The following is a 22,844-nucleotide window of genomic DNA, read 5'->3' on the forward strand; positions in this document are numbered from 1 at the left end:
CCAGACGCCACATTTCAAAGTGGGATGCAGAATGATTTCATAATAGAATTATTTTGCCAATTGACTTAGAAGTCCCCGCAAACCATGTTCCCCAGACCCCCGCCCTTGCTCCGCTGACCTTTGAAGCATTCATTTTATCCCGGAAACTTCTTTGCTTTTGGTCCAGTCCAATTCAGCTGACCTTCCATGTATTGAGTGTTGTCTTTCCCTTCACCTAAAGCAGTTCTTATCTACTGATTAATCAATAAAAAACCCTCTCCCACCCTCCCTCCCTCCCCTCCTCGTAACCAGAAAAGTATGTGTTCTTCTCAGGTTTACTATTACTCAAGATCTTATAATAGTGGTCTTATACAATATTTGTCCTTTTGCCTCTGACTAATTTCGCTCAGCATAATGCCTTCCAGGTTCCTCCATGTTATGAAATGTTTCACAGATTCGTCACTGTTCTTTATCGATGCGTAGTATTCCATTGTGTGAATATACCATAATTTATTTACCCATTCATCCGTTGATGGACACCTTGGTTGCTTCCAACTTTTTGCTATTGTAAACAGAGCTGCAATAAACATAGGTGTGCATATATCTGTTTGTATGAAGGCTCTTGTATCTCTAGGGTATATTCCGAGGAGTGCGATTTCTGGGTTGTATGGTAGTTCTATTTCTAACTGTTTAAGATAACGCCAGATAGATTTCCAAAGTGGTTGTACCATTTTACATTCCCACCAGCAGTGTATAAGAGTTCCAATCTCTCCGCAGCCTCTCCAACATTTATTATTTTGTGTTTTTTGGATTAATGGCAGCCTTGCTGGTGTGAGATGGAATCTCATGATAGTTTTAATTTGCATTTCTCTAATGGCTAATGATCGAGAGCATTTTCTCATGTATCTGTTGGCTGCCTGAATATCTTCTTTAGTGAAGTGTGTGTTCATATCCTTTGCCCACTTTTTGATTGGGTTGTTTGTCTTTTTGTGGTTGAGTTTTGACAGAATCATGTAGATTTTAGAGATCAGGCGCTGGTCGGAGATGTCATAGCTGAAAATTCTTTCCCAGTCTGTAGGTGGTCTTTTTACTCTTTTGGTGAAGTCTTTAGATGAGCATAGGTGTTTGATTTTTAGGAGCTCCCAGTTATCGGGTTTCTCTTCATCATTTTTGGTAATGTTTTGTATTCTGTTTATGCCTTGTATTAGGGCTCCTAAGGTTGTCCCAATTTTTTCTTCCATGATCTTTATCGTTTTAGTCTTTATGTTTAGGTCTTTGATCCACTTGGAGTTAGTTTCTGTGCATGCTGTAAGGTATGGGTCCTGTTTCATTTTTTTGGAAATGAATATCCAGTTATGCCAGCACCATTTGTTAAAAAGGCTTTCTTTTCCCCAATTAATTGACACTGGTCCTTTGTCAAATATCAGCTGCTCATACGTGGATGGATCTATATCTGGGTTCTCAATTCTGTTCCATTGGTCTATGTGCCTGTTGTTGTACCAGTACCAGGCTGTTTTGACTACTGTGGCTGTATAATAGGTTCTGAAATCAGGTAAAGTGAGGCCTCCCACTTTCTTCTTCTTTTTCAGTAGTGCTTTGCTTATCCGAGGCTTCTTTCCCTTCCATATGAAATTGGTGATTTGTTTCTCTATCCCCTTAAAATATGACATTGGAATTTGGATCGGAAGTGCGTTAAATGTATAGATGGCTTTTGGTAGAATCGACATTTTTACTATGTTAAGTCTTCCTATCCATGAGCAAGGTATGTTTTTCCACTTAAGTATGTCCTTTTGAATTTCTTGTAGTAGAGCTTTGTAGTTTTCTTTGTATAGGTCTTTTACATCCTTGGTAAGATTTATTCCTAAGTATCTTATCTTCTTGGGGGCTACTGTGAATGGTATTGATTTGGTTATTTCCTCTTCGGTGTTCTTTTTGTTGATGTAGAGGAATCCAAGTGATTTTTGTATGTTTATTTTATAACCTGAGACTCTGCCAAACTCTTCTATTAGTTTCAGTAGTTTTCTGGAGGATTCCTGAGGGTTTTCTGTGTATATAATCATGTCATCTGCAAATAGTGATAACTTTACTTCTTCCTTGCCAATCCGGATACCTTTTATTTCTTTGTCTAGCCTAATTGCCCTGGCTAGGACTTCCAGCACGATGTTGAATAAGAGCGGTGATAAAGGGCATCCTTGTCTGGTTCCCGTTCTCAAGCGAAATGCTTTCAGGTTCTCTCCATTTCGAGTGATATTGGCTGTTGGCTTTGCATAGATGCCCTTTATTATGTTGAGGAATTTTCCTTCAATTCCTATTTTGGTAAGAGTTTTTATCATAAATGGGTGTTGGACTTTGTCAAATGCCTTTTCTGCATCAATTGATAAGATCATGTGGTTTTTGTCTTTTGTTTTCTTTATGTGATGGATTACATTAATGGTTTTTCTGATATTAAACCAGCCTTGCATACCTGGTATAAATCCCACTTGATCAGGGTGAATTATTTTTTTGATGTGTTGTTGGATTCTATTGGCTAGAATTTTGTTCAGGATTTTTGCATCTATGTTCATGAGGGATATAGGTCTATAATTTTCTTTTTTTGTAATGTCTTTACCTGGTTTTGGTATCAGGGAGATGGTGGCTTCATAGAATGAGTTGGGTAGTATTCCATCATTTTCTATGCTTTGGAATACCTTCAGAAGTAGTGGTGTTAACTCTTCTTTGAAAGTTTGGTAGAACTCTGCAGTGAAGCCGTCCGGGCCAGGGCTTTTTGTTATTGGGAGTTTTTTGATTACCGTTTCAATCTCTTTTTTTGTTATGGGTCTATTTAGTTGTTCTACTTCTGAATGTATTAGTTTAGGTAGGTAGTGTTTTTCCAGGAATTCATCCATTTCTTCTAGGTTTTCAAATTTGTTAGAGTACAATTTTTCATAATAATCTGAAATGATTCTTTTAATTTCATTTGGTTCTGTTGTGATGTGGTCCTTCTCGTTTCTTATTCGGGTTATTTGTTTCCTTTCCTGTATTTCTTTAGTCAGTCTAGCCAATGGTTTATCAATTTTGTTAATTTTTTCAAAGAACCAGCTTTTGGCTTTGTTAATTCTTTCAATTGTTTTTCTGTTCTCTAATTCATTTAGTTCAGCTCTAATTTTTATTATTTGTTTTCTTCTGGTGCCTGATGGATTCTTTTGTTGCTCACTTTCTATGTGTTCAAGTTGTCGGGACAGTTCTCTGATTTTGGCTCTTTCTTCTTTTTGTATGTGTGCATTTATCGATATAAATTGGCCTCTGAGCACTGCTTTTGCTGTGTCCCAGAGGTTTTGTTAGGAAGTATTTTCATTCTCGTTGCTTTCTAAGAATTTCCTTATTCCCTCCTTGATGTCTTCTATAACCCAGTCTTTTTTCAGGAGGGTATTGTTCATTTTCCAAGTATTTGATTTCTTTTCCCTAATTTTTCTGTTATTGATCTCTAGTTTTATTGCCTTGTGGTCTGAGAAGATGCTTTGTAATATTTCGATGTTTTGGACTCTGCAAAGGTTTGTTTTATGACCTAATATGTGGTCTATTCTAGAGAATGTTCCATGTGCGCTAGAAAAGAAAGTATATTTTGCAGCAGTTGGGTGGAGAGTTCTGTATAAGTCAGTGAGGTCAAGTTGGGTGATTGTTGTAATTAGATCTTCCGTGTATCTATTGAGCTTCTTACTGGATGTCCTGTCCTTCTCCGAAAGTGGTGTGTTGAAGTCTCCTACTATAATTGTGGAGGTATCTATCTCACTTTTGAATTCTGTTAAAATTTGATTTATGTATCTTGCAGCCCTGTCATTGGGTGCATAAATATTTAATATGGTTATGTCTTCCTGATCAATTGTCCCTTTTATCGTTATATAGTGTCCTTCTTTATCCTTTGTGGTGGATTTAAGTCTAAAGTCTATTTTGTCAGAAATTAATATTGCTACTCCTCTTCTTTTTTGCTTTTTGTTTGCTTGATATATTTTTTTCCATCCTTTGAGTTTTAGTTTGTTTGTGTCTCTAAGTCTAAGGTGTGTCTCTTGTAGGCAGCATATAGATGGATCGTGTTTCTTTATCCAGTCTGTGACTCTCTGTCTCTTTCTTGGTGCATTTAGTCCATTTACATTCAGCGTAATTATAGATAAATAAGTTTTTAGTGCTGTCATTTTGATGCCTTGTTATGTGTGTTGTTGACAATTTCATTTTTCCACATACTTTTTTGTGCTGAGACGTTTTTCTTAGTAAATTGTGAGATCCTCATTTTCATAGTGTTTGACTTTATGTTAGTTGAGTCGTTACGTTTTTCTTGGCTTTTATCTTGAGTTATAGAGTTGTTATACCTTTTTGTGGTTACCTTATTATTTACGTCTATTTTTCTAAGTAAAAACTTAACTTGTATTGTTCTATATCGCCTTGTATCACTCTCCATATGGCAGTTCAATGCCTCCTGTATTTAGTCCCTCTTTTTGATTATTGTGATCTTTTACCTATTGACTTCCATGATTCCCTGTTATGTGTATTTTTTTTTGAATTAATATTAATTTGTTTGTTTTTGTGATTTCCCTATTTGAGTTGATATCAGGACGTTCTGTTTTGTGACCTTGTGTTGTGCTGATATCTGATATTATTGGTTCTCTGACCAAACAATATCCTTTAGTATTTCTTGTAGCTTTGGTTTGGTTTTTGCAAATTCTCTAAACTTGTGTTTATCTGTAAATATCTTAATTTCGCCTTCATATTTCAGAAAGAGTTTTGCTGGATATATGATCCTTGGCTGGCAGTTTTTCTCCTTCAGTGTTCTGTATATGTCGTCCCATTCCCTTCTTGCCTGCATGGTTTCTGCTGAGTAGTCTGAACTTATTCTTATTGATTCTCCCTTGAAGGAAACCTTTCTTTTCTCCCTGGCTGCTTTTAAAATTTTCTGTTTATCTTTGGTTTTGGCGAGTTTGATGATAATATGTCTTGGTGTTTTTCTTTTTGGATCAATCTTAAATGGGGTTCGATGAGCATCTTGGATAGATATCCTTTCGTCTTTCATGATGTCAGGGAAGTTTTGTGTCAGGAGTTATTCAACTATTTTCTCTGTGTTTTCTGTCCCCCCTCCCTGTTCTGGGACTCCAATCACCCGCAGGTTATCCTTCTTGATAGAGTCCCACATGATTCTTAGGGTTTCTTCATTTTTTTTAATTCTTTTATCTGATTTTTTTTCAGCTATGTTGGTGTTGATTCCCTGGTCCTCCAGATGTCCCAGTCTGCATTCTAATTGTTCGAGTCTGCTCCTCTGACTTCCTATTGCGTTGTCTAATTCTGTAATTTTATTGTTAATCTTTCGGATTTCTACATGCTGTCTCTCTATGGATTCTTGCAACTTATTAATTTTTCCACTATGTTCTTGAATAATCTTTTTGAGTTCTTCAACAGTTTTATCAGTGTGTTCCTTGGCTTTTTCTGCAGTTTGCCTTATTTCATTTGTGATGTCTTGAAGCATTCTGTAAATTAGTTTTTTATATTCTGTATCTGATAATTCCAGGATTGTATCTTCATTTGGGAAAGATTTTGATTCTTTTGTTTGGGGGGTTGGAGAAGCTGTCATGGTCTGCTTCTTTAAGTGGTTTGATATGGACTGCTGTCTCCGAGCCATCACTGGGAAACTAGTTTTTCCAGAAAATCCGCTAAAAAAAAAAATGCAGTCAGATCCCTATCAGAGTTCTCCCTCTGGCTCAGGCTATTCGGATGTTAATGAAGCCGCCTGCGTCCAGTCCAAATCCCGGCGGGATGGTTCCCTGGCTGGGACGCTGCTCTCCCCGTTCCAAGACCAGTCACTGCCTCCCGGGGACTTCTCCTACCGGCTGCGTCCCATGCCGCCTGCAGAACTGGCTGGTCCCCCTCCCGGGGTTAGTTCAGGGGGGTGGAGCAGCTCCCTGTGCTTGTGCCGTACCTGACTGGTACGCTGGCTCCAGGCTCTGAAAACAATCGCTGCTTCCCTGTATTAGTTCGTTCTCTGTCTCTAAATCTGTGTTTGTTGTTCACGGTTCGTAGATTGTTATGTATGTGATCGATTCACTTGTTTTTCCGTGTCTTTGTTGTAAGAGGGATCCGAGGTAGCGTCTGCCTAGACCGCCATCTTGGCTCAACCTCCTGAATAAGACTTTTAAAAACAGTTCTAATGTAAAGCTGTATTCCTGGGTTAAAGTTCCTTATGCCATGATCATCAAAAAGCAGTATGAATGAATGAAGAGAGACGCATTTTTCAGTTTTGCTTCAAATTGAAATCACATTGACTTCCGCCAAGGGTTCCACACTCACATCGCCCAACTGCGAGGACCTCTCCGTCGCCGGCTACAAGTCGGTGCAATCCGTCGCCGTTGCGACCGCCTCAGCCTGTGCCTCCTGCCCCCTCATGTTCTTTTTGTGAAGGGAAAAGGAACTCAAGAGTGATAGGAGATCTCAAGAAAGAGATGAACTACTCTAGTCAGCCCTCATCCAATGAGGCAAAAGCTGTATGAGGAGTAGGAGGAAAGCATTTAAAGAACTTGAGGTACCTAGCTAGAAGGTTTGAGCTGAGCACAGCTTTTAAATGACATGTTCAAAAGCTGGAAGGAGGACACACAAGTAAGGGAAAATACAAAAGAATAGAGAATAGTGTTAGTGTCTTGAAAGAGAACATTTAGAAACACCTTTCAGAGCTAGGAACTCTTCCCCCAAAGCATACTTTTGGAAACTGGGTTACTTGGAACTGCAGACAAGCACAGGGTACTTTTTGCAGGATTTATTTTGGATTGAGGAGGTTTGAAAGGCTGAAACACAAATAGATTTTTGTTGACTGGGTCATATAAAAGGAGCCCTGGTGGCACAGGTTACCTGCTCAGCTACTAACGAAATGGTTGGTGGTTCAAACCCACCAGCCGCTCCATGGAAGAAAGATGTGGCAGTCTGCTTCCATAAAGATTACAGCCTTGGAAACCCTACAGGGCAGTTCTACTCTGTCTGTAGGGTCGCTATGAGTCAGAAGCCACCGGACGGCTATGGCGGAGGGGTCATATAAAAGTTATAGCTCAGTAATACTTTTCCTTTTTTAAAAATTTCAGGGAAGAATCCTGTAAATAGTGATTCTTTCGTTCAATTACCACAGAAGAGGCCCCTGTGCTTCAGAGGAGAGGGTGGTACTGAGAGGAAAAAGATCTCTCTGCTGAGGAATTTATTAAAGGGCTCCAGAATTCAATCTATGTTATGGCCATGATCTGGGTGAACCTAGGCAAGTGAATGAATTCTAGACAGAGGAAAGAAATGCTGAACTCACAGAATGGATTCTGAAGAAGTTCATTTTTATATAACTTATACCCCATATGACTTTGAATCAAAGAACGAATGGATGTACAATCACGTTTAGTGAGGCAACCATTTCTGGTCCTCTTCTTAAGACCTGATGTGGATCCACTGGAATAATCGCACAACTTGTATGCTTCTTTATGTCCTCAAAAGAAACATGTGGGAAATATAGACTCTTAGAATCATAGTCTGTTAGAACTTTGAGATACTTTACGGGTCATCTGACCATTTAAAAAAAATTAGGAAGGAGACCTAGAAAGTTATCTCAAAGTTGCACATCTTTAGTGACAAAGCTAGTTTCTCTCACTACCGCTTAATCTCTTGTGGGAGAAATTTAAATAAAGAAGCGTTATACATAGATCAGGGAGCCCTGGTGGCGATGTGGTTAAAGCGATTGACTGCTAACTGAAAGGTTGGTGGTTCGAAACCACCAATGGCTCCAAGGGAGAAAGTTGTGGCCATCAGCTTCTGTAGAGATTTACACCTCAGAAACCCTATGGAGTCGCTATGAGTCGGAACCGACTCGACAGCAGTGAGTATCCATAGATCAGAGACACAAAGAGGGAGTATCTGATTTTCTATGAAAAATATTCTTAGAAACTTGGGTCTTCAGTCCTGGGCATTGTGTAGGCTCCATTTGCCTCTTTCTTTCTGTCCCAAAAGGAAATGTTATACTAATGAAATACTTGCGGATTTAGGAGAAGATGTTGCGGAAACCAGTCAGTAGCTAAAAATGACAGAATCTATTGCTGAAACTGAGAATGTAGCTATCGAGGGGGCAGAAAGTGAAACAGATGCTTCAGGAGGTATTCTTGGATGCACAGTTGTCTGTATTTGTGATGGGAGAAAGCAAGGGCTTCCTCAGACTGTGTGCTCAATAGGACAAAAACCCTGCACCAAAGCCACAGCTGGGAGACCTACCTTCTTCTCTCTTTGAACATATTAAGAACATTGTATTAATTTCCTAGGGCTACTGTAGTAAAATACCACACATTGGGTGGCTTATAAGAACAGAAATTTATTATCTCACAGTTCTGGAGACTAGGAGTCCAAAAACCAGGGTGTTGGCCATGTTGATTCCTTCTGGGGCTTGAGAGAGAATCTGTTCCATGCTGCTCTCCTAGTCTCTGGTGACGGCCTGTGATCCTTGTCATTCCTTGGCTTGCAGCTCCAGTCTGTGCCTCCACTGTCACATGGCTATCTTCCCTCTGTCTCTGTGTCTCTCCTCCTCTTTTGTAAGGACACCACTCAGATAGAAATAGGACCCACCTAACTCCAGTGTGACCTCATGTTAACCGATAACATCTTCAAAGACCCTCTTTCCAAACAATATCATGTTCACAGGGAAAGGGATTAAAAACAAACAAAAATTAAATGGACTTCATAATATCTTTTTGGGGACACAATTAAATCCATAACAAACGCCTTATATGTGTTCATTGTGGAAAGCTGCTTTCTCCTCTGAACATGACAATGAAGCTCTTTTAGGGAAAAGACCTTTGTAGATTCAACAATTGTGAAACAAATGTGATAAGGCTTTTAAAGACAAAAAAAATTTGCAAGGGCTGATTCTTCAGGATTACTAAGTATTGCTAAATTGGTTATTGTTGTTGCTAAATTGGTTGTTGGGGATGAATGGAAAGGGATTGGCGTGGCTATGGACATTAAAAGTGTTCTGGAAAGGATTCATGGAGCAAATGAGCTTGAAACAATTTTGAAGGAAGAATGAGGAATAGTTTGTCTTTGGGATAACTCAGGTTAGTATTTCTAGCACGTAAGGTGGAACCTAGAAAGATAGACTCTCCCTTGTAAGTAGCAGCCTAATCTCGTTTGTTGTTCAAAGGTTATCGATATTCTATGGAGTGATCCCAGAAGCAAAAGAGGCTGTTATCCAAACAAAAGTCGAGGAGGAGGCTGCTATTTTGGACCAGACGTTACTTCCAAGATTCTTAATAAATATCATTTGAAGTTGCTCATTAGGTCTCATGAATGTAAGCCCGATGGTTATGAAGTCTGCCACGATGGGAAGGTAAGTTAGCCGTGTTGGTGATGTTCTCACAGATATCCTTCCCACAAGCACGGTCTTCTCTTGTCATAGTGTGTTTGATGTCTGACCTAGAAGCCCATGAGAAGATGTCTACCCTAGCGCCCAAACAGAACGCCATGCTTTGGTAGACAGACACAGGAGACTGCAGGGTTCACAGGGGTTGTTTGAAGGTGCTTCACTGCCCCTCACCCTAAGAAATATTTGGCTAATTTCCCTTATCCCAGAGATAGAAATTCTGGCACAAAGCACACACACAGAAAGGCCGCATTCTTTATAAACTGTAAGGCAAATCTCCAGTGCAGTGGGATTAAGCAGGTACAAAAAAAATTTTCTTTTTTATCCTCACAGGGAATGTAAAAGGCATTAATGAAGCTGGTTTGCTCTCTTCCACCTTTTGCACTTTCCCTGTGCAGGGCAGAGTCACAAAATACACTTCCCTTCAACTTGCCAAGCAGGTGATCTCCAGCAATTGCTCACTGTGGTTAGTTTATCTGTAGCCAATAAAATGGAGTGTGTTGTGCCCCTTCAGTGGTGTCTGATAAGGCTAGACGAGTTAAGGACTGAGGAACTGGTTTCTTGTCCCAAGCTGTCCTGGGATGTGCCTTTTTCTAAAAATGAACAGTAGTAAATAAAAATGAACATCAAATGCGTGGCATTTCCTTCTCTCTTAACATGATCACTTTTCTTCTATTAATTCATTTTAGGCTCATACTAATGTTGTGAGACGGGTTAGGCAAGTGTTATTTAGGGTTTCTTTGTAATAAGCAAACTGTTTTGATCAAAGATTCTATAGACAAATCCTGATCAAAAGGGGAGAAATGCAGAACAGAATTTCAGATTCTCATGGAATCCAGACCTTCTGGAGCCATTGAAGCTGGATGAATCCCCAATACTATTGATCTGAGATAATCTTTAAACCTTAAACCAAAAAATATCCCCTGAAGTCTTCTTTAAACCAAGCAACAATTTAGCTTAATCAGTAAAGAATGTCTGCCTTGAGCATTGTGTTAAGAACTATCTATATGGGATCAAATTGGCAACAGCAGCTTGAAAGATTAGGTAGGAAACATGGAGGGCAGTAAGTTTATGTTAATGGGAAGGAACAATTTGGAAAAGGAAGGTGGCACAACTTGAAGAATGTAATCAAAGTCACTGATTTGTACATGGAGAAATTGTTGAATTGGTGTATGTTCTGCTATGTATATTCTTAGCAACAACAACAAATAAAATAAATTTTAACAAAAAAGAAAAGAAAACTGAGAGAAAATAGCAGTGGTCTTTTTGAAGTGGCATACTCATTAGGGCATGAATCAGAATCGACTCGATGGCAATGGATTTGGTCTTTTTGGTTTGGGGGCCTAAGCTAGCTTTCCCATCACAGACCAGTGGTGTCCTCACACACTCCACCAGAGTCCCAAGGCTGGTTCCTTCCCAAGGTGGAGGTCAGGACCCTTTACTCTAGCCACTATTTCACTGCCCTTAAGACACTGGTTTTGTGGGGCCCTGAACCTACTAAATCACTCAACTCCAAGCAAAAGAAAAAGACAGTGGTAGTGAACAAGTTTTATTTTGACTGTCCAAATATTATAACTTCTCCCCTTGGAAAATTAGAATTTGCAAAACTGAACATTAAGAAGGATTCTAAGACATGGAAATAAAATTATATACAAGATTGGAAGGCCATGCACCGGTGATATTGGATGAGTGGGAATAGTGATTTCAAAACAGCCTTGTTTTCCTCCAATGTAATTACAGAAATCACATCAGACATGGATAATTTTCAGTGGTTATGAAGTTTGTTTAATTTTTGCTTTTTAAGAATTTATTGGATGACCTTTTGAAAACTGATTTTACATGAACCTGACCCTCTTTTTCTTTAATCAGGTTATTACTGTATTTTCTGCTTCTAATTATTACGAAGAAGGCAGCAATCGAGGAGCTTACCTCAAACTGGGTTATAGTATGGTCCCTAGATTTGTCCAGTATCAAGTAACTAAGTCAACGTGCCCAAGGCCTCTTTACCAAAGGTGTGTATACTTTAAGGAGAATACTCAGCACTGGCATTGTGACTGAGGAGAGCCAGTCCAGAGTGACTAAGAGCAGTCATGAGAGTGCAGATTACTTACTGGTGACTCATCGATACAAACAAAATGGTAGTGGTTCCAGACTCCAAGTGGTGAATGTGCCCATATTTAAAACCAAAAGGAGCAATTTTCAATTCATATAACTCTTTATAGCACCTGGCGGGACAGTCCCTAATTAAATGGAAAGAAATGGGGGTCCTACACCCACTCAGCCCTCTAACCTACAACCTTCTCTGCTCAACATAGAGCCCAATCTGGTCTTGCCCCTTTTCTTCTCTACCCTGAAGTGTATACACCTAAAATAGTTGCAAGTATCCTTCCATGTGATCCCATTAATAGCTTATCTTCCTTTGTCCCTCTCAAATATTATCTTTTTTAGATTTTTAAAAAATTATAAAACTAATATATTAATTGTTAACAAGTAAAACAAAACAAAGATGAGACTTTAAGGAGAACAGCTTCAGGGTTTTTTTGACTTGCAGCTGCAGTTTCACACGGTGTCCTTCCCTCTCTCTGTCTCTGTCCCTTCTCTCACACAGGGTTAGAACCCCCTTCACTCCAGTGTGACCTCATGCTAACCTAACTAAGAACATCTTCAAAGACCCTATTTCCAAACAGGGTCACATCCACAGGCTGGGAAAGTTCCCCTTCTACTCCTAGTCTGTTAAATGCTTTTAGCATGAAAAGGTGTTAGATTTTGTCAGATTTTTTTTCTGCATTTATTGAGATGACTATGTGGTTTTTGTCCCTTTTTCTATTAATATTATGTATTACCTTGCATACCTGGGCTAAATCCCACTTTGTGGGATGATGCATAATCCTTTTATATGTTGCTGGATGCAGTTTGCTAGTATTTTTGAGGATTCTTGCATCTATAGTCATAAGAGATATTGGTCTGTAGTTTTCTTTTCTTGTGATGTCTTTGTCTGGTTTTGGTATCAGGGTAATACTAGCTTCATAGAATCATGTGGGCAGTATTCCCACATCTTTTATTTTTTGGAAGAGTTTGTAAAGGATTAGTATTAATCCTTTGAATGTTTGGAGGAATTCACCAGTGAAGCCATTTGGGCCTTGACTTTTCTTTGTGGGAAGGTTTTTGATTACTTATTCAGTCTTTATATATGTGTGTGTGTGTGTGTGTGTGTGTGTGTGTATTAATGTGTATATATATATATATAAATTTATTTTGTTGTTGAGAACATACACAGGAAAAAATACACCAATTCAACAGCTTCTACATGTACCATTTAGTGACACTGATTACATTCTTCAAGTTGTGCAACCATTCTTACCGTCTTTTCTGAGTTGTTTCTCCCCCATTAACATAAATTCACTGCCCCCTAAGGTTCCTATCTAATCTTACAAGTTGCTATTGTCAATTTGATCCCATATGGATTGTTCTTAAAAAAAGCTTAATGCTCAAGGCAGACATTTTTTTACTAGTTAGGCTAAACTATTGTTTGGTTTTTAAGAAGAATTCAGGGGGTATTTTTGGTTTAAAGCTTAAAGCTTATCTCAGGGCAACAGTTTCAGGGGTTCATCCAATCTTCATGGCTCCAGGAAGTCTGGTGTCCATGACAATTTGAAACTGTGTCCTATATTTTCCCCCTTTTAATCAGGATTCTTCTATAGACTCTTTGATCAAAATGTTCAGTAATAGTAGCCAGGCACCATCCAGTTCTTCTGGTCTCAGGGCAAAGGAGGCAGTTGTTCATGGGGGCAATTAGCCACACATTCCTTATCCTCCTTCTGTTTATTCAATCTTTTTACTTGTTATAGGTCTATTCAGATTTTCTATTTCTTTTTGAATCAGCTTTAATGGGTTGCATCTTTCTAGGAATTTGTCCATTTCATCTAGGTTATCTATTTTGTCAGTTTTTGCTTTATGTATTTTTGGCTGACCAAGAAAAGAAGAGAGAAGATCCAAATTACTAAAACCAAGAATGAAAGAGGGGATATCACTACAAACCTTACAGAAATAAAAAGGGTTATAAGAGAATACCATCAACAATTGTATGTTTGGGAAGCATGTATATCTTACCATTGTTTGATGGAGTGTTGTTATTCTAGCACCATGTCTACTGAATTGTAATGCTTTGTCATATATATCATTCCCACATATAGTCAGCAATATTTATGAAATTTCTATTGTGTTCTAACTATGTATTTGTCTTCTCTTGTGTCAGTATCTGCTGTTTTCTTTAAGAAACTTTATAGTAAATTTGAGTATCTGGTTTAGCAACTTCCTCTTTATTTTCCTCCTTTTTCAAAATTATCTTGGATATTCTCAAAAATTAATTAATTTGAAATACAAAAGAAAATCTAATCTTTTTTAGTCATCTACATACATACATACATATATACACATGCATTCACCATCCACTAACATGACTTGTATGATGACATGTATGAATTTAAGCAATTCATTTAAAGTGGAAACTGGTAAGTGGTAACATAAACCAAAAACCCAAACCAAACTCACTGCCGTGGAGTCGATTCCGACTCATAGTGACCCTATAGGGCAAAGTAGAACTGCCCCATAGGGTTTCCAAGGAGCGCCTGGGGGTTTCCAACTGCGTACATCAAAGTGAAGCAGAACAGGGTGATTTAGGTAACTTTCACCTAATAATTGTTTTCTTGACATAGGGTGAGTACTATTGAAAGCAGTGCCATCAGGATACTAAAAGAGAGAATGATAGCGCGAAAAACTGACCTTGTTCATGCTTTCGAACTTCACGACCGCAGTAAATCAGGTAATAAGATCATGTAATGTGTGCCATTTATTAACATATCAGGTAACACACTGATCAATTTTTATTCTTTTTGCTTCCTTAAGATTTCAGTTCTCTATTTTTACTAGAAAGGAATGATAGACATAAAAATAAAATATAATCTGTTATACACTGGGAAAAAGTCACATTCTTCCTTTTCAGTAAGTTTCTTTCAATTAAAACAACAACAACCCTGAACTGCATTCTATCCTGGTAGTATGTCAGACTAGACACTCTCCAGGGCCCTCCGGTTAAGAAACAACCAGATTTTGGAAGAAGCAGAATTTTGATGCATTTGCCAACCTCACAAGAAGCGAGGTAAATCTGTAGGCCGCATCTCCTCTACCTATGAAGGGCTATTTGAAACTGCACCTGGGAGTATGAAGCAGAAGTGAGCACAAAAGACTGGATTGCCCTGGGAGGAAATGCTAGTATCAGTGTGGCAGTCGATCCTGAAACTAAACTGTAGGATAGTAGAAAGATGGAGAAGCTGAACCTGAGACTTCCACATTAATCCTGGACCCTCGAAGTGCCTAAAGTAGACCTCGGTTTGTAGTGTACCATGACTTTTGGCAGAATCAAATGCAAAACCATCTTCAAGAGAAACATCCTTCATTTTGGCCATTAGTATATTCAGAGATTAAGATCAACAAATATGAGCTTACAACTAAAGATCACCAAACAAATGAGGAAACAAGCTACCATGAGTGAGTGTCAGCAGAAACAACACACGACAAATTTAGTTCCCCAAGGACATCAAATATTAGAATTGTCAAATACACAATATAAAATAACTGAGAAAAAAATGTTTAAGAAATAAAAGAAGGAATCATAAAAAAAGCATTTGAAAATTACTTGAAAGAGAACCAGACAGATATAGAAACATACTTGTTAAAATGAAGAGAAAACATAACGGATGAGTTAAACAGTTTAGACACTTACTAAGAAAGAATTAACGAGATTAAGAGTCATGGACAGTAGAATGAGAAAGCCTAACGTATATAATCAGAGCCTCAGAAGGGAGAGAATAAAGAGAATGTCAGGAAATATTTGACATGATAATGGCTGAGACTTTTCCAGAACCAATGAAAGTCTCAAACGCACAGATAAAGAAGAACAGTGATTCTCAAGCGGGATAAATAAGGTTCAATCCACACCTACAAACGTTTGTGGTGAATAGCAACAGCAAAGAGAAAATCTTGAAAGCAGGCAGAGAGAAACCACATTACTGCAAAGAGACAACAACTACACTGGTATCAGACTTTTCAACAGAAACAATTGGAGAGGGTGTTTCCATGGCCCACTAGATGGGGGAGAAATTCACTGAGGTGCCTCAGGTCGAAGCTAGTCTACAGCTAGTGGGTCAGGACTAGAGAGAATGGAGCCACCCGCTAGGATGCATGCAGCAAAACTCTCTGGGGGCTGTGCACCACTGTGTCTCCTACACACTGCTGGCAAGGAAACTACCCACTGGGGTACCAAAAAAAAAAAAAAACCTCTAGAGGCTGTGTGCCACTGTGTCTCCCACATACTACTGGCAAGGAAGCCACCCACTGTGGTGCCAGTGAAATTTACTGTGGATTGGGTGCCACTACATCTCCTGCACACATCTGGCCACCACATTGTGCTATAGGAGCAGGAAGCAAAGCACGCCAGAAACTGCTGTTTCTGCTATGCCTGACAGTATTCTTCATATGCCCTCTACTGACAAAGCCTAACATCATACCAGCTGCCAAAGGAGAAATGTTCACAGGGTCCAGCTCCAGTGTCACAAAGCAGGGCAAAGAGGGGTAAATTTGGAGCTGAATGGAAATAACTGCTAGCGTAGCCAGTAATTAACTTACAGATAATGAGAATTTTAAAAGATACCATTCACAAAAGTTTAACCAAGTACCTAGGAAGAACCTGATGAATGATGTATAAGATTTCCTCATGGAAACTACAAAATATTGCTAAGAGAAATTTAAGCTAAGTGAAATAAATGGGTGAATATTACTGGGTTCATGGGCTGTAAGGGTCAAAGCTGTCACGATATAAATGCTCCTCAAATTGAGCTATAGGTTCTAATGCGATCTCAATCAAAATCCCAACATCAGGACTTTTTGGTAGATCTTGAGAAGTTGCATCTAAAATTTATAGGAAATATTCAAAAGGCCAAAAATAGCCAAGACACTCTTTTTTTTTTTCATGTCTTACTCTTGCCAAGACATTCTTGAAGAAAAGCAATAAGGTAGGAAGACTTGCCCTGTTGTATATCAAGACATTATAAAGGTACAGTAATTACTGTAGTATGGAATTGCCACACAGATCCCCACATAGACAGGTGGAACCAAATAGAGAATCCTGAAACAGATTCATGCGTATACGGACACTTGAAGGTACTACTGCTGAGTAGTGGGTAAAGGACAGTCTTTTCAATAAAATGCTGGCTGAGCCAAATGGATATCCGTATGAAGAAAAGAAACGGACCATTGCTCGTAACGTACACAAGAATAAATTCCAGGTGGCATGTAACCTAAATATGAAAGACAAACAACAAGGCTTCTGGAATACAATATGGGAGAATATTTATGCCATTGGACTTGGCAAAGATTCCATAAATGGAACAGAAAAGCACTAACCATAAAGAGTGGTAATATTAAGTACATTAAAATTAAGAACTTCTGTTCATCAGACCACTCTGAAAGAAGTGAAAAAAGGCAAGCTACAGAATGAGAGAAGATATTTGCAACATATGTAATTGACAAAGGGCTCATATCTGAAAAATACAAACAATTTCTACTAATCAATTTTGAAAAAAGACAGAAAATCCAGTAGAGAAATTGGTGAAAGACTTGTACAGACAGTTTGCCAAGAGAATATCCAAATAACCAATGTATGCAAAGGTGCTCAACTCTTTGGTTATCTAGGAAATGCAAATTAAATCCACAATGAGATATTACTACATGCCTCCTAGAATGGCTGGAATGAAAAAGACTGACAATACCAAATGTTGGCAAAGATGTGGACCAGCTAGAATTCTTACATACTGCTGGTGTCTAAATTGGTACAACCACTTTAGAAAACTGCTTGGAGTATCAAATGAAGCTGAACAAACACATACCCTATGAACAAACACGTACCCTATGATCCAGCAATTTCATTCCTAGGTATTTACCCAACAGAAATGCAGGTAGATATATGCACCAAAAAGGCATGTACAGAAATGTTCTTAGCAGCACTGTCTGTAATAACCCCTAACCAGAGATAATTCAAATATCCATCGACAGTAGAATGGACATATAAATTGTGAATATCCATGCAATGGAATTCTATACATCAGTGAAAATGAACAAACTACAAATAAATGGAACAACCTGGCTGAATCTCTTGAACCTAGTTTTGAGCAAAAGAAGCCAGACCCCTCCCCCCCATATATGTATAGATTAGAAACGGCAAAAAATGAACTACAGTGTTAGAAGTCAAGATAATGGCTCTGCTTGGGAATGTGAGAGGTAGCAGTAATTGTCAGGGGCACGAGGGGGCCTTTCGGATACTAGCAGTGATCTAGTTCTTGTATTGGTGGTGGTAACACAAAAACTCCCTTTGTAATAATGCACTGAGTTCTGTATTTGTTTTGAGAATTTTTCTGTCTAAGTGTTAAACTTCACGAAAATAACAAAAAAGAATTTTGTCCTTAGCTGCTAAGTGTGTGAGGAAATGGTCTGATGGGAGCGAAAGTGGATAGACTTTCTCAAAAGCAGTTTGGCATTGTATATCAACAGCATTAAAAATCTACATACCCTTAATCCAGCAATTCCATTTCTAGGAATTATCCTAATGAAATAATGGAATAATTTCATAGCCATTAAAATGATGATGTAGATTTGCATTTATTAATATAGATAAACCAAAAACCCAAACCAGTGCTGTCGAGTCAATTCCAACTTATAGCAACCCTATAGGACAGAGTAGAACTGCCCCATAGGTTTCCAAGGAGTGGCTGGTGGATTCGAACTGACCTTTTGGTCAGCAGCCGTAGCTCTTAACCACTATGCCCCCAGGGTTTCCATTAATATAGGTAGATGTCCATAATTTATTGGAGGTAAAAAAAAAAGCAGGTTAGAGTAAATATGTCTGTGTGTGTTGTCATATGCAATACAAGTATATAAAACATATGTTAAAGTATAATGTATATTTTGTTTTAAGAAAAACAATATATATATATATATATATATATACACACACATTCATGACTACACATGCTTCTATATACAGAAAAAAGACTGGGAGTAATAACACTGCTTTCTGTATATTATAAATTAGTTAAAGTCAGCATATCTTTCATCAGGAAAAAATTAAGATATTTCTACTTAGAAAAAATTACCTGCAATATTAGAGGGGGAAAGGAGGTTACATAGGAAAATGACAGGTGAATAATACATCAAACACTGAAAACAAAAGTAAATCTTATTTTTTAATATTCTTTTGTGTTTTCAAATCTTTTGTAATAAGCATACTTTACTTTGCTAATCAGAAAAAGGAAAAAAAAAATCACATCCAAACTCTGATTCCTTTCAAGCAACAGTAAGGGAAAGATCTGTGGAACCGAAAGACTGTTATTCCCCCAGGGCTGGAGGCCTGATAAGGCAAATCACAGGGGACAGTAGGATACCCTAGGCCTCAAAACCCCGGGGCTGCCCACTGATTCTGCCAGGGAGGTTGCCTTTCTTTATCAAATAATAACCAAATGATGTGGGCTTTGTTGTTGTTGTTGGTAGGAAGACTTTCTCTGAGCCAATGGGCTTTTTCCATGGAGAGCATTTTGGAGCTGAACTTACCATGGAGATCCCTGAGTTCGCGTCTGGTAAACACAGACAAAGATGGAAATATTGACTACATGTCCAGCTTCCAGGATGTCCAAATTCAAAAACCTGTGAAAGAGGCAAGTGGAACCTAGCCCCAGCTAAAACCTGGCTAGAGCGAAACACCTTTTGGACAACCTAAAAGAGTAACTTGGCCCTTTGAAAATTTAGGAGAGGAATTATCTGATGGTTGGGGGTTGTCCTAGTAAAGGTCTAAAGGGGACTTGTACCCTGTGATCTGTTGGGAAAATTTGTGCATGCTAAGGGTAAAAAAAAATCCAAACCCATTGCCATCGAGTCGATTCTGAGTCATATTGACCCTACAGGACAGAGTAGAACTACCCCCATAGGGTTTCCAAGGAGCGTCTGGTGGATTCGAAGTACCGACCTTTTGATTAGCAGCCGAGCTCTTAACCACTGCCCCACCAAGTCTCCATTCTAAGGGAAACCCTGGTGGTGTAGTGGTTAAGTGCTACGGCTGCTAACCAAAGGGTCAGCAGTTCGAATCTGCCAGGCGCTCCTTGGAAACTCTATGGGGCAGTTCTGCTCTGTCCTATAGGGTCACCACGAGTTGGAATCAGTTTGGTTTTGGTTAAGTGATTCTATGGCAAATGTGTGATTCTTATTTTAAGTGCTTGCCGGTAGAAGGGAAGGTATGACATCCATTCTTTCATACAACACCCCTTTTAAAATACCCAATGGATTCCCTCTTAGCGCATGGGAGTCTAGACCTGCTGCCATGACCCAGAATATACATTAAAGATTTTTAAAATTAGAATCTCTTATTAAAATGTGAATACCCCAGTATCCGCCCCCTCCATTGCCGTGAAGTCCTTTCGGATTCCTAGTACTTAGTTAACGTTGGAACTAGGACCTGGGTGGTTGTTTGCAGGGGAGATGAGACGTTAAGAGCAGAGAGAAGGGAAGTAACAGTGCATTAGAAGACAAAAATATCTACAGGAAAGAGGCTTTGACTTCACGTAGAGGCAGTTTAGTATCATGATTATGATCATAGGCCTTGGCTTCAGGTGGCTTAGATTCAAGTTCCGCTTACCAGGTATGTGAATGCAGGAAAGTTACTTTACCTCTCTGTTTTCTAGTCTGTAAAACGGACGTAATAATGTTTGTACTCCTAGGGTTGTTGTTGAGGACTGAGTGAAATAATTCACACAAAGTTCTCAGTGCAGAGCCTGGTACACAGGTCCTCTCAGTAAATGTTGGCTATTGTTATTTTTTTAAAAAATCAGTTGCCATCCAGTTGAAGCTAACACATGGTGACCCCACCTGTGTGGAGTAGAACTGTTTTCCTTTGGATTTTCAATGGCCGATTTTCCAGGTCACCAGGCCTTTCTTCTGAGGTGCCTCTGGGTGAACTAGAATCTCCAACCTTTCTGTTAGCAGTCAAGCACATTAACTGTTTGCACCTTCTTTACTGTTGACTGCTTCTTTACTCACCTATTGGGTTGCTATGAATCAGAATCGACCCGACAGCTATGGGTTTGGTTTGGTTTTATTCACCTTGAAGGAGCCCAGGTGGTGCAGCGGTTAAGCACTGGGCTGCTAACCAAAAGGTAGGCAGTTGGAACCCACCAGCTGCTGCGAGGGAGAAAGATGTGATTTGCTTTCTTAAAGATTACAGCCTTCGAAACCCTATGGGCAGTTCTACTCTGTCCTGTAGTGTCACTACGAGTCAGAATCCACTTGAAGGCAACAGGTTTTCTTATTGGCCTCGGCCCTGTGCCCTGAGGAAATTGCACAGCTTCATAACACAGGGAGCAAAGTTTTTTTATCTGATTAAAGAGGGCTGGCCTCCAAGGAAGGCTTGCCTTCTCAAATTTCTAAGTCATATTACTTGAATTGGCGGTGTCTTAATGTTTTGTATGTTTGTTACACTTACTGAAATCGATCTGTGTCATTAATTCTCTGTTTTAACACTTAGAAAATCTTTATTTTAGGTTCATTCTACTCTCATTGAGACTCTCTACAGATACCGATCTGACCTGCATATCATATTTAATGTCATTGACACTGACCACTCAGGTAAGTGAACTTTGATTAGTCTGATTAGCAAAGGTTGGTCCCGTTTCTCTGAAACCAGAACTCTGTTTTCATTTGTTTCATCCTTCATCCAAACCTGATTAAACATGAGGGGAAAAATGAACTCATTATTATTTTAGCTTGACCACAAACTCTGTCTTCAAGACCACAGAGGCCTACATAAGCCTACGTATTCATCAGGCAAACTGCAGTCACTTCTTTTATAAATCACCAGCACAAATGTTAAAATAATTCACTGTCCATTTCTTAACAATTCCTGGCAATACAAACCATGCCTAGAGTTCCAATTCTGTTTTTTGGGAATGAGGGCTGTGAGAACGGATTTTCTACTTAGTTTTAATGCACAATCACTCATTTCCAGACTAAAAACTCATCAGATAATCCTGTACGGCAGAGACCTTTTCTTAACACACACACACATCAATAATCTAACACTTGAAAGTAAATTATCGCCTATAAAAAAGACAGAGCCATTGTTTGTAGTCCTCTGTAGTCCTCTGACTGAGTCTCTGGTGTCTTCTTCCTCTGCTTTGATGTTGCCCTCCTCTCTGCCCTCCTTCCATGTTCCCCTCCCTTAAATTTCAGATCTTAAAATTTCTACACCACATATTGTCCCACAGCCCACAACTCCGTCCTCATTCCTTCACTCTTTTCTCATTGCAGCTTCAGTGCAAGCTCAGGATCATTTGGTAGTTGAAAGTGACATATGGTTTCTTACACTTATGCTCTTACTCTTCCATCCCTTCAGGCTCAGGCGTGTTAGTAAGCTTCTAATTGGGACTATTCAATCCGTATGGCTTCCCCACCTCTCCCTTAGGTGGGTCTTCAAATGAGCGCTCACAGCCTTCTATATTCTTTTAGGCATGATCTCCATGGAGGAATTTCGCGCCATGTGGAAACTTTTCAAAAAGCACTACGGTGTTCCTGTTGATGATTCTCAAGTGGATGAGCTCGCCAACAAAATGGACTTAAACAAAGATGGCAGCATTGATTTTAACGAGTTTTTAAAGGCTTTCCATGTAGTGCATAAATTTGATACATCGCACAAATCAGACAAGCTTGTTCTTGAAGATTGAGGACTTCCTCCAGGCTCCGTATATACTGGGTTCAAAGACACAGTCTTTCCTAGGCCCTTGAAATTCACAGTCAGTAGTAGAGAAGAGTAGACCCTAACTTACTCCACAAGTCGAAGCATAGTGTGGGCGGAAGTGCCTAGTGAATTGTTGCTGGTAAGACTAGGTTAAATGGCACCTGATAAGATTTGGCTCCACTCTTACAAACCACACATTGCCAGTCAGAAACTAGTTTTGAGCCTTGTCCCAATCTCTTGGATGCCACCTAACCAGGAGAGGAGAGCAGTTTGGCAATAAACTGAAAAAACAAAACAAAAAAAAACCCCATAGTGGATCAGGAAACCTATTAAGTGCAATATCTGTGAATGGCTGAGGGATGGGAGGAGGAATACCAAACCATTACTGGAATAAAATATTTCCATCTCTCATCTGTAATTTTCTTTGGAGATATCATAAACCAGTGATTTTCAAACCTTTCAGGGATGGAGGCCATATCAGATTCTTGGGGGAATCCATGGGAGTATACTGTTTGAAAAAGCATGTTTTTTTTTCTTAGCTGTTGGGGATGAAAGTGAAAACATTCAGATTGAGCCTTATAATTAATATGGGTTGACATCTTCGTTAGTAAGATGGGGCTTTGGTTATGCATACATTGT

General features: G+C 39.1%; 1 protein-coding gene across 1 annotated transcript in view; it reads left to right on the plus strand.

The window, feature by feature from the left end:
- Positions 1-22,472, plus strand: part of PPEF1 (protein phosphatase with EF-hand domain 1) — an 80,385-nt gene extending 57,913 nt beyond the window's left edge. The window contains exons 11-16 of the mRNA XM_010595832.2: positions 9,155-9,340; positions 11,243-11,385; positions 14,089-14,195; positions 18,974-19,137; positions 21,013-21,097; positions 21,977-22,472. Coding sequence (XP_010594134.2) covers positions 9,155-9,340; positions 11,243-11,385; positions 14,089-14,195; positions 18,974-19,137; positions 21,013-21,097; positions 21,977-22,191 — 900 coding nt within the window. The 3' untranslated portion in view covers positions 22,192-22,472. The remainder of the gene's footprint in view (positions 1-9,154; positions 9,341-11,242; positions 11,386-14,088; positions 14,196-18,973; positions 19,138-21,012; positions 21,098-21,976) is intronic.
- Positions 22,473-22,844: the final 372 nt, after the last annotated feature.

This window comes from Loxodonta africana, chromosome X (assembly GCF_030014295.1).
Source record: "Loxodonta africana isolate mLoxAfr1 chromosome X, mLoxAfr1.hap2, whole genome shotgun sequence".
Lineage (NCBI taxonomy): Eukaryota > Metazoa > Chordata > Mammalia > Proboscidea > Elephantidae > Loxodonta > Loxodonta africana.